This window comes from Manis javanica, chromosome 13, assembly GCF_040802235.1.
Source record: "Manis javanica isolate MJ-LG chromosome 13, MJ_LKY, whole genome shotgun sequence".
In the NCBI taxonomy this organism is placed as follows: Eukaryota; Metazoa; Chordata; class Mammalia; order Pholidota; family Manidae; genus Manis; species Manis javanica.
This window is the reverse complement of record NC_133168.1, coordinates 35486282-35498753: the sequence shown is the minus strand read 5'-3', so window position 1 is coordinate 35498753 and position 12472 is coordinate 35486282. Positions and strand designations below refer to the sequence as shown.

General features: G+C 37.2%; 1 protein-coding gene across 3 annotated transcripts in view; it reads right to left on the bottom strand.

The window, feature by feature from the left end:
- NT5DC1 (5'-nucleotidase domain containing 1) overlaps positions 1-12472 on the bottom strand; it is a 170724-nt gene that overhangs the window by 10280 nt on the left and 147972 nt on the right. For all 3 annotated transcript variants that reach the window (XM_017677880.3, XM_017677879.3, XM_017677878.3), the window contains one exon: positions 2677-2845. In XM_017677880.3, coding sequence (XP_017533369.2) covers positions 2677-2845 — 169 coding nt within the window. The remainder of the gene's footprint in view (positions 1-2676; positions 2846-12472) is intronic.

Sequence of the window (12472 nt, the reverse complement as noted above, 5' to 3'; positions counted from 1 at the left end):
GAATAGCACTTTGCTTATGGCTGTGAGGGGCTTCGGAGCTGCTTTGCTATCCAGGGGGTCAGGGCGCCTGAAGTTCCTTAAAGTTCCCAGCCTCCTGGGCTGAGTGTGCCAGGACGATTTTGTCCACGTGTTAAACCCTTGTCCTTTTAAGACTTTAAAAGTGTCCACTCTTCCTTTGTCCTAGGGCAGAACCTGTTCATAGTCTTATCTCGGATTTTGCTTTTCCTTTTTTCTAATATCCAGTATACCATGAAATATGTGTCTTTGCTCCCAGTGCAGATTACTAGGGCTGGTTATTTAGCAGTCCTGCGCTTCCACTCCCTCCCCACTCTGATTCTTTTCCTTCCACTGGTTAGCTGGGGTAGGGGTAGTGCTCGGGTCCCACTGGGTCACAGCTTTGGATCTTACCCTTTTCATGAGATGATGAGTTCTCGCAGATGTAGGTGTAGCCTGGCTGGTTACCGTATCTTCTGGTCACTCTTTTAGGAATAGTTGTATTTGCTGTATTTTCAAAATACATATGGTTTTGGGAGGAGATTTCCACCACCCTACTCACACCATCATCTTGAGAATCACTCTAAAATTCTTTACTTAAACTAAACCTCACAGGTTTTAAAATATTGTTTCCAACAATAAACACTTTATTTATTTATATATCTATCCTTCCCTTGCTGTATATTCTTTCCTGCACTTCCAGGTTTCTATCAGAGATCATTCTTTCTTTTGTCTGAACAATAACGCCTTTTAGTATTTTCTTTAGTGCCATTTTTCTGGAGATACATTTTCTTCATTTTTGTCTGTCTATAAATATTTTTCTTCTGTTCCTAATAATGTCTTTACTGGGTACAGAATTCTATCAAGAATGACAGGTATTTTCTTTTCAGCAATTTATATTCCATTGTGTTTTGCCCTTCTTTGTTTATGGCAGAAGTCAGATATCATTCTAACTTTTACCCTTTTGAAGTACTTCTTTGAAATCAATCTGTCTTTATTCTCTGGCTACTTTTAATATTTCTTAATTATCTTTCTGTTTTTAGCAGTTAACTTGGGATTTTTTTGTTGGTAAGTTTTTGAAATTTAAGTATAGTTGCTATACAATATTATATTGGTTTCAAGTATACCACATAGCGATTCAACAGTTATACACACCATTAAATCCTCTCCCCAACTAGTGACAATTATTATTTCTCACCACAGCAAGATGTTACAGAACTATTGACTATTTTCTATGCCGTACTTTCATCCCCATGACTAATTTAAGCTATGATTAAGATTTTGTGGTTCTTTATCCCCTTCTCTCCTATTTTATCTCACCTACCCCAACCCCTCCCCCATGGTAACCACCAGCCACTTCTCAGCATCTATGAGTCTATTGCTGTTTTATTTTGTTTTTAGGTTTCACATATTTATTTTGCCTAAGTTCCTTGGGCTTCTTAAACCTTTGGCTTATTCTTTGGACATTTTTGGACAGTTTGAATCTATTGATTTTGGCTTATTATCATCTGGAATTCCAGTTACAGAAAATTTCCTTCTTGGTGTATTTCCTATGTCTCTTAGTCCCTCTTCTTTATCTTTCATCATCTCTCTTCATGTTTCATTCTGGATATTTTGTTTTGGCCTATTTTCTAATGTACTAATTCATTTTTCAACTGAGTCTGATCTGCTATTAAACTAATCCATTGAAGTCTTAATTTTGATTTTGTAATATTTCAGTTATAGAATTTCCATTCTTTATACAGATTTTTTGTCTCTATCAAGTTTCTCACTCCTTTGTTTTCTGTACTTGACCATAGTAAACTTGGCTATTTGTGTTGGTACAGTCTCATATCCTTGTGTGCCTGGCTGTTTTTCATGTGTGCTAAACCTTATATCAATTTGTTTTAGAAATAATTTGAGTCCTAGAATTACGTTATCTTCCTCAAAAGAAAGTATTCATTGACTGCTACCAGATGCCTTGGGGCATTCCCAACCTAGGATCTTCGCAATACAGTTTTGGGGGTTACACTGATTTGAAGCTGAGCTTCAACCATCCTTACCCTAAGGTAAATTCCTTCAGGGTCTCAACATAGAACGAGACGGTCTCCCAGGTCCACCTCTCTTTTGGCAGGCCCTATCCTTCACTTTCTATGCCTGTGAGGAGTTTTATGAAGCTACTCAAAGGCCCACTCACTTTTGCTGGTGTCCTCTCTCAATAAGCAAACACTCCATGGGAAAACCAGCCCCCAAAGTCAAGTTCACCTTATTTGGCCTCCTTAACATCTTGTCCTGGTAATTTTTCCCTGCACTTATCCTATGTCTTCAAGCAGACTTAAAACAAAAAAATCCAAAGGGGCACTATAATTAGCAATTACAATATAGAAAGGTCATGGGGAAGGCAGTACAGCACAGAGAAGACAAGTAATGATTCTACAGCATCTTACTATGCTGATGGATAGTGACTGCAATGGCAGTGGGTGTGAGGACTTGATAATACAGGTGAATGTTGAAACCACAATATTATTCATGTGAAGCCTTCGTAAGATCATGTATCAATGATACTTTAATAAAAATAAATAAGTAAATATCAAAAAATTATATCATGGAAATATTTTCTCCTTTTTAAATGGGAGAATTCAAGTACGCAAGGTCATTACTGTCTAGTCACAGGTAAAACTTTATAAGTATTTCTCCCCTTACCTGCTATAGCTTCAATACTTGGAATTGCAATAGTGCTGTAAGTACTGATTCTCTTACAAGACCATGTATAAACCAAGGAGTCTTCTGCATTTTCCAGTCCTGGAATTGAATCAATAAAAAAAGAGCCCCATTTCTTAGATAATATATTTAGAGGCTTTGCCTTTGGTCCCTGAAAGAAAAGAACAATAAAAACTATAATTAATTAATGTTTGATCTCATAATGTTTCCCCCCACCAAATAAATCAAAATTTAAAAAATCTATGAATTTCACTTGTTTACCTTTAATCAAATATATATTATATAAGAAGTAAGACAAAGCTTAAAAGTCCTTTAAAGGTTTCATCTCCTGGCTTTGTTTGGGAACCCTTTCTCATCCTCTGAGATTTGGCCTGGATTCCATCAATGATATTTGCCCTGACCGCCCACACTCTGGTTGGATTAGGTCTCCTCTATTTTCGCACACCCTCAGTTTCTCTCTAATATAATAATTCTCATACTAAGTTGCAATTACACTATTTACTCTTGACAGATTATGAACTACATAAGGTCAGGAACTTTCTTCTGTATTAATGTATCTCTAAGGCTTGGTGCCCAGGACAGAACAGGCACAAAAATTGTGGATGAAATAAAAGGCTCATTCAAAAAATATGAGCATTAAAGATAGTGGTGTGAGAGCTGAGAAAGAAACCTCCTCCCAAAACCATAAATAATATGAAAATATAGCAAATACATCTAATCCTGAAAGAGCAACAGGAAAGAAGGCACCTGGGGAAAACAGCAGACCTCAAGGAAAGGAGTAAAGTACCAAAACCATGACTCAGAGGGACCCAAGGCCTTTCCCCACCCCATCTCATTGGCAGGAGGAAGAGAAACAGATAGGGGAAGGGGTGGAGGCCTAGGACTGCTGAACACTCAGTCCTGGAAATCTGCTTTGGGAGCACAAACCTACATTGCATGGTGCTATGAAGATTACTAGGGCCGGAAAGCTAAGACAGGTAGAATACTTGGAGAGACAGAGATTCCAGCTGCTTGGGGAAAACGTACCCACAACTGGCCACTCTGGGACAAAAGAAAGGCAGGCAGTGTGAGAGACTTCCTAACACTGAGACGACTGCTAAAGGGGCAAGGATTGCACAGAAGTTGCTGCTCGGGAGAAAGGACAGGTGGACAAAATAGTCTGGGTGAACTCAGCCCAGCAGGTTGGGAACTTTTAGGAGCTTCAGGCACTCCAACCCCTTGGCTGGCTACACAGCTCTGAGGCCCCCCACCATGATATGCAGCCTGCTGCACCTTCTGGTCAGCACCAGCATGCAAACCAGCTGCACACGTCCTTGCTTCGGCCACCCAGAGGGAGGCCCTGCCCAGGGAAGCTACAAGTGCAAACCATAGAGGCTTCCCCCTACACACATGACCCACTGGCCCTGGCAGTGGAAACAGGCACTGCAGCCGGGAAGCAGGAAACAGCTCTATCCTCCCAACAGGCACGAGCACCACTCCCCTGCAACACTCAACATCACTCTGGGGGCTAAGCAGCTCCAGAGTAAAGCTTCTGGGCACTAGAGGGCACCACCTACAAATATGAAACGCCAAAGGAACCTGGTTCAAATCAAAATCCCACAAACAACAGAAAACATAAAATGGAGGGATTTAACAACAGATTAGATGAGGTAGAAGAGACGGTAAAGGTATAGAAATTAGAGAAAAGGAATACAAAGAAGCTGAGTCAAGAGAGAAATAAAAGGATCTCTAGTAATGAAAGAATATGAAGAGAACTGTGTGACCAAACCAAATGGAACAATATTCATATTATACGGATACCTGAAGAAGAAGAGAGAGAAAAAGGGATAGAAAGTATCTTTCATGAAGTAATTGCTGAGAACTTCCTCAATCTGGAGGAGATAGTCTCTCAGGCCACGGAGATGCACAGATTTCCCAACAGAAGGGACCCAAGGAAGACAACACCAAAACATAAAATAATTAAAATCATAAAGATCAAGGATAAGGACAGACTGTTAAAAGCAGCCAGAGAGAGAAAAAAGATCACATGTAAAGAAAAACCCATCAAGTTATCATCAGACTAAGCAGAACCTTACAGGCCAGAAGGGAGAGGCGTGATATATTTAATGTAATGAAACAGAAGGGCCTCCAAGCAAGAATATTCTACCCAGCAAGATTGTTATTTAAATTTGAAGGAGGGATTAAATGATTCCCAAACAAGCAAAACTTGAGAGAATTTACCTGCCACAAACCATCTCTATGATGCATTTTGGAGGGACTGCTATAGATGGAAGTGTTCCTAAGGCTAACTAGCTGTCATGAGAGAATATGAAACCACAGTAAAGAAAGTAGAACAGTATTACTAAGCAGACCGAAAATCAAATCACTACCCCAAAAGTCAGACATGGAATAGACAAAGAGTACAGAATATGATACCTAATAGAGAATGGAGGAGGAAGAAAAAGGAGAAAAAAACAAGAAACTTAAGATTGTGTCTGTAATAGCATACTAAGTGAGGTAAGTAAGAGTGTAACATAGTAAGGAAGTTACCCTTGAAACTTTGGTAACCACGAACATAAGCCTGCAATGGCAATAAGTACATACCTATCGATAATCACCCTAAATGTAAACAGACTGAATGCACCAATCAAAAGACATAGAGTCACGGATTGGATAGAAAAACAAGACCCATCTATATGCTACCTACAAGAGATGCACTTTAAACCCAAAGACATAAAACAGAATAAAAGTGAAGGGATGGAATAAAATATTTCATGCAACTAACAGGGAGAGAAAAGCAGGTGTTGCAGTACTTGTATCAGACAAAATAGACTCCAAAACAAAGAAAGTCACAAGAGACAAAGAAGGACATTAATTACATAATGATAAAGGGGTCAGTCCAACAAGAAGATATAACTATTATAAATATCTATGCACCTAACAGAGGAGCACCTACATACGTGAAACAAATACTAACATTCATTTTAGGAGACGTCAACACAACACTCACTTCAAAGCACAGGTCAATCAGACAGAAAATAAGTAAGGAGACAAAGGCACTGAACAACACATTAGAACAGATGGACCTAACAGACATCTACAGAACACTCCCTCTAAAAGCAGCAGGATAAACATTACTCTAAACTGCACATGGAACATTTTCAAAAATAGATCATATACTAGGATACAAAAAGAGCCTCAGTAAATTCAAAAAGATCGAAATTGTACTAACCCGTTTCTCAGATCACAAAGGCATGAAACTAGAAATAAATTATGCAAAGAAAAGAAAAAGCCCACAAACATACGGAGGCTTAACAACATGCTCCTAAAAAACCAATGGATCAATGACCAAATAAAAACAGACATCAAGCAATATACGGACAAAAGAGAGCAATAATTCAACAACGCATTCACTGTGGAACACAACGAAGGCCATGCTAAGAGGGACATATATTGCTATACAGGCCTACCTCAGGAAAGAACAATCCCATATGAACAGTCTAAACTCACAATTTACGAAACTAGAAAAAGAAGAACAAATGAAGCCCACATTCAGTAGAAAGAGGACATTAACAAAGATCAGAGCAGAAACAAATAAAATCGAGAAGAATAAAACAATAGAATCAATGAAATCAGAAGCTGGTTCTTTGAGAAAATAAACAAAATAGATAAATCCCTAGCCGACTTATCAAGAAGAAAACAGAGTCTACACACATAAACAGAATCAGAAATGAGAAAGGGGAAATCACTTCAGACAACACAGAAATACAAAGAATTATTACAGAATACTATGAAAAATATATGCCAAAAAACTGGATAACCTAGAAGAAAAGGACAACTTTCTAGAAAAATACAACTTTCCACAGCTGACCCAGAAAGAAACAGAAAATCTGAACAGACCAATTACCAGCAATGAAATTGAATTGGTAATCAAAAAACTACCTAAGAACAGAATCCCTGGACCAGATGGCTTCACCGCTGAATTGTATCAAACATTTAGTGAAAACCTAATACCCATCCTCCTTAAGGTTTTCCAAAGAGTAGAAGAGAGAATACTTCCAAACTCATTCTATGAGGCCAACATCACTCTAATACCAAAACTAGGGAAAGAAACCACAAAAAAAGAAAATTACAGACCAATATCCCTGATGAACAGAGACACAAAAATACTCAACAAAATGTTAGCAAACCAAATTCAAAAAATACATCAAAAAGATCATCCATCATGATCAAGTAAGATTTATTCCAGGAATGCAAGGATGGTATGACATTCAAAAATCCATCAACATCATCCACCACATCAACAAAAAGAAGGATAAAAAAATCACATGATTATCTCCACAGATGCTGAAAAAGCATTCAACAAAATTCACTGTCCATTTATGATAAAACCTGTCAACAAAATGGGTATAGGGGGCAAGTACCTCAACATAATAAAGGCCATATATGACAAACCCACAGCCAACATTATACTTAACATCAAGAAACTGAAAGCTTTTCCTTTAAGATTGAGAACAAGACAAGGATGCCCACTCTCCCCACTTCTTTCAACATATTATTGGAGGTCCTAGCCATGGAAATCAGACAGCACAAAGAATTAAAAGCATCCAGATTGGCAAGGAATAAGTTCAACTGTCACTATTTGCAGATGACATGATATTGTACATAAAAAACCCTAAAGAATCCACTCCAAAACTACTAAATCTAATATCTGAATTCAGTAAAGTTGCAGGATACAAAATTAATACCCAGAATCTGTGGAATTCCTATACACTAATGACAAACTAGCAGAATGAGAAATCAGGAAAACAATTCCATTCACAGTTCCATCAAAAACAATAAAATACCTAGGAATAAACCTAACCAAGGAAGTGAAAGCCCTATATCCTGAGAACTACAAGACACTCATGAGAGAAATTAAAGAAGATACAAATAAATGGAAACACATCTCGTGCTCATGGATAGGAATAAAACAGCCATCCTGCCTAAAGCAATGTACAGATTCAATGCAATTCCTATCAAAATACCAACAGCATTCTTCAATGAACTAGAGCAAATTGTTCTAAAATTCATATGGAACCACAAAAGATGATGGATAGCCAAGGCAATAGTGAGAAGGAAGAATAAAGCTAGGAGGATTATGCTCCCCAACTTCAAGCTCTACAACAAAGCCACAGTAATCAAAACAATTTGGTACTGGCACAAGAACAGAACCATAGACCAATGGAACAGACTAGAGAGCCTAGATAGAAACCCAACCATATATGGTCAATTAATATTGATAAAGGAGCCATGGACATACAATGGGGAAATGACAGCCTTTCCAACAACTGGTGTTGGCAAAACTGGACAGCTATATGCAAGAGAACGAAACTGGATTATTGTCTAACCCTATACACAAAAGTAAACTCAAAATGGATCAAAGAACTGAATGTAAGTCATGAAACCATAAAACTCTTAGAAGACAACAGAGGCAAAAATCTCCTGTGCATAAGCATGAGCAACTTCTTCTTGAACCCATCTCCTCGAACAAGGGAAATAAAAGCGAAAATGAACTCATGGGACTACATCAAACTAAAAAGTTTCTGTACAGCAAAGACACCATCAACAGAACAAAAAGGCATCCTACAGTATGGGAGAATATATTTGTAAATGACATATCTGACAAGAAGTTAACAACCAAAATATATATAAAGAACTCACATGCCTCAACACACAAAAAGCAAATAACCTAATTAAGAAATGGGTGGAGAACATGCAGAGAGAATTCTCCAAAGAAGAAATTCAGATGGCAACAGATACATGAAAAGATTCTCCACATCATTAATCATCAGGGAAATGCAAATTAAAATAACAATTAGGTATCACCTCACACCAGTAAGGATGGCCAGCATCAAAGAGACTAAGAACAACAAATGTTGGTGAGGAAGTCGATTAAGATGAACCCTCCTATACTGCTGGTGGGAATGTGAGCTAGTTCAACTGTTGTTGAAAGCAATATGGAGGTTCCTCAAAAACCTAAAAATAGAAATACCATTTGACCCGGAATCTCACTCCTTGGAATTTACCCAAAGAATACAAATTCTCAGACTGAAAAAGACATATGCACCCCTATGTTTATTGCAGCACTATTTACAATAGCCAAGATATGGAAGCAACCTAAGTGTCCTTTGGTAGATGAATGGATAAAGAAGAGGTGGTACATATACACAATGGAATACTATTCAGCCTTAAGAAAAGAAAAAATCCTACCATTTGCAACAACATGGATGGAGCTGGATGATATTATGCTCAGTGAAATAAGCCAGATGGAGAAAGATAAGTGCCAAATGATTTCCCTCATTTGTGAAGTATAACACAAAGCAAATCTGAAGGAACAAAACAGCAGCAGACTCACAGACTCCAAGAAGGTACTAGCGGTTACCAAAGGGGAGTGTTGGGGGAGCCTGGGTGTGCAGGATTTAGGGGCATTATGATTGGTAGACATGGTGTGGAGGGATCATGGGGAAGACAGTGTAGCACAGAGAAGACAAGTAGTGAGTCTGTGGTATCTTACTTAGCTGATGGACAGTGACTTCTGTGGGGTATGGGAGGGACTTGATAATAAGGGTGAATGTAATACCACATGTTTTTCATGTGAAACCTCCATAAGAGTGTGTATCAGTGATACCTTAATAAAAGAAAAAGAAAAAAAATACTTCCCAGCATTTTATGGATATGGCATCAAATTTAAGGATTAAAAAGAAATCCTGTCAGATCCATAAATCTGTATTATAAAATCTATCATCCTTTTCTGATGAAAATTTCATTTCAAAGTAGCACACAGTCCCAAAGACGCCTTTAGATTTATGATTCTTTGTGCTGAGAAGCATTTTGTGAAGCAAGATAAGAATATATGTGTTTATGGTATAAAGAGCATATCAAAGTGTGGGCAAAGGGTCTGTTTGTGTTTATATAGAGGATCAAAGCCTAATTTGGCTACCCAGAAAATGAACTAAGATACAATATGAAGAAGAACTTCCAGCATCAACACTCTCTGGAAGACTCATAACAGAAGATGATCATCAAAAAACCTCAACAAAGATCCAGGCGCTGCTACAGCTGTAGCTGCATTCATCCCACCGGTTCCTGGACTTGCCATGGGAATGAAGAAAGAGATATCTAAGTTGGCCTGTGCATACTGTAAAACAAACAAATTTAACTGGATCTATACTGTTGGAACTCAACCAAGAATTAGGAGAAGTGCAAGTTGTAGCGCTCCAAAATCTTACAACTACAGACTATCTACTGTTAAAAGAACATATGGGATGTGAACAGTTCCCAGGAATGGGGTTGTTTTAATTTGTCTGATTTCTCTCAGACTATTCAAGTACAGTTGGACAATACCCATCATATCATAGATAAATTTTCACAAATGCCTAGGGTGCCTAACTGGTTTTCTTGGTTTCACTGGAGATGGATGGTAATTATAGATCTGCTTTGGTTATGTAACTGTATTCCTATTATGTTAATGTGTGAGCAATTTAATTAGTAGTTTAAAACCTATACATGCTTAAGTTACTCTACAAGAAGATATGTCAAAGAAATAATCAATCTTCCCATGTTTTCTTCCGTCTGCTACTCCTATAGCTTTTCTTCTTCCTTCCTAATTACAACCCTTAAATAGAATTCGTGCCTCATATCGAATTTACCGAGTATCATAATTTCTCCAAGTGGTAAAGATACCTCAAGACAAATGCTGGGCATGAAGCCACAGGGCATAAATCTGCAAAGAAGTAAAAAGCTAACCTTTTCAAACAATATGGTTTCTCTCTCACTTATCAACTTTACATTACCCTGTATGGCCCCAGAAGATGACTGGTTAGCCAGAGACAGGTAAGATTCTTCAAGGGAGGAACAACTTAAGACAGGTACAGTCGCAGGGGGGCCATCAGGTGAGAAATTGGGGGTCAACTGAGGTGAGGCTTAGAACCTCACCCCCCCCTGTTTTGAGAGAAATCTTCTGCATCTGTGGATGTTTTATTGCCCTTGTCTAGCTTGGATTAATACATAGTCTAGAGGCACACACCTGATCATCTACATTTGCTCTCTTACAACACTAAACTATGTTTTCTACCTTTATCTTGCATCTACCTACCACTTCAGCATTTTATTAAAAATAATAATAATAATAATAAAGGGAGAAATATGGGATCCACATATAAATCAAGTATAAAAATCAAACGAATATTCATATTTGACCTGTTTATAGTTCATAATGCGTGATCAAAACCGAAAGTTTCTGTGATGACTGCCCTTGCACTGTTCACCATGTAAGAACTTATTCACTATGTAAGAATTTGTTCATCATGTAAGAACTTGTTCGTTATGCTTCAGAAGATTGGAGAGTGACGAGAATTATGCTTGGGGTGGATTAATGATTGTGAATTGAGCTTTGACTCCCCTATACAGAATTTTCTTGTTGTTAACAACCATTTGATCAATAAATATGAGAGATGCCCTCTCAAAAAAGAAAAAAAAGAATATATGTGTTTAGATTAATTTTGTGAGTATGTGTTTGAGAATCACTCAGCAAGAATCTATTTTTGATTTCACCAAATATATTTAGAGCCCTATTAACATGAATGCCTATGGTCCTATATGTACATTTAAGGTGTATTTAAGTATAATCTCTCAAGGTTTAAGGAGCAATTTATAAAAAAGATTTTTTTATTTAATTCATTTTCTAAAATAATGAGTCTGAAATTAATGACTCACATCACACATACTATATGTAGATTATGGCTCTGTAAACATTGGTAGATTAAAAAATTTAGTATATATATATATGTTGAACAAGAGAATGGTGTTAGACGGCTGTTTAAAATGAATGGCCTTATTAAGATTTCTCTGCTAATCCAATAAACCCTTAAGTCTGATATTTGTGAATAAAAATTTTGAATATTGTTCTGAAATTTATGTATACACACACACACACACACACACACACACACACACACACACACACACACACACACAACCTACTAAATCTCCCACAGTGTGAGTAGACTTAATGACATATATATATATAGGAGAGGATATTATACATATATAAGCTAAAGTGTATATGGATTTGTTTCTTCATAGTTTCATGAGTCTGAAGTGTTTCATTTACAATCTCGATGACATATAATATGTATATATATCAATGTGTGTATGAACAGTGCCATGGCCACTGACCATAATGTAAAGAAGTTTTCAAGAAGAAAAAACACTGAATATACCAGTTTCTTCTACCTAATTTGTAATTTAGTTTTATTGAGAAGCCTGACTGTAGAAGAACCTTGAGAAAAAACTTCACCAATTGAAAATATCTCATAGAAAGTAATTTGAAAGAAGACTGTAACCCCAAACTCATTATACCCTTTATGAGGAGAGTGAAAGAAAATGTCTCCATAATGGCGTTATTTAAATACCTACTATTGCTACAGGTAAAACTGAAAATTACATAGCTGCAAAGAATACTTTATTTTAAAAGCCCAAGAACACATTTTTATTTTGTGCTAAAATAAGAAACAGATGAGATTATTATGAAGGAAGCTAGGGAAGAGCTCCCTTTCCTTTTTCTAAACAGGAGGCTAGTCTTACGAAATTACAACTGTTCAAGTAATTACAAGATTAAGGAAGTGACTTTTGATTTATTTCTGGTAACAGAGATAAATGAAAACAAATAATTCTTCCTTAGCATCCTTAACTAGCCTTAATTTAATATCAAAATGTGCCATTTTTGCTTATCTGTCATGTTCCAATATAGGTGAGT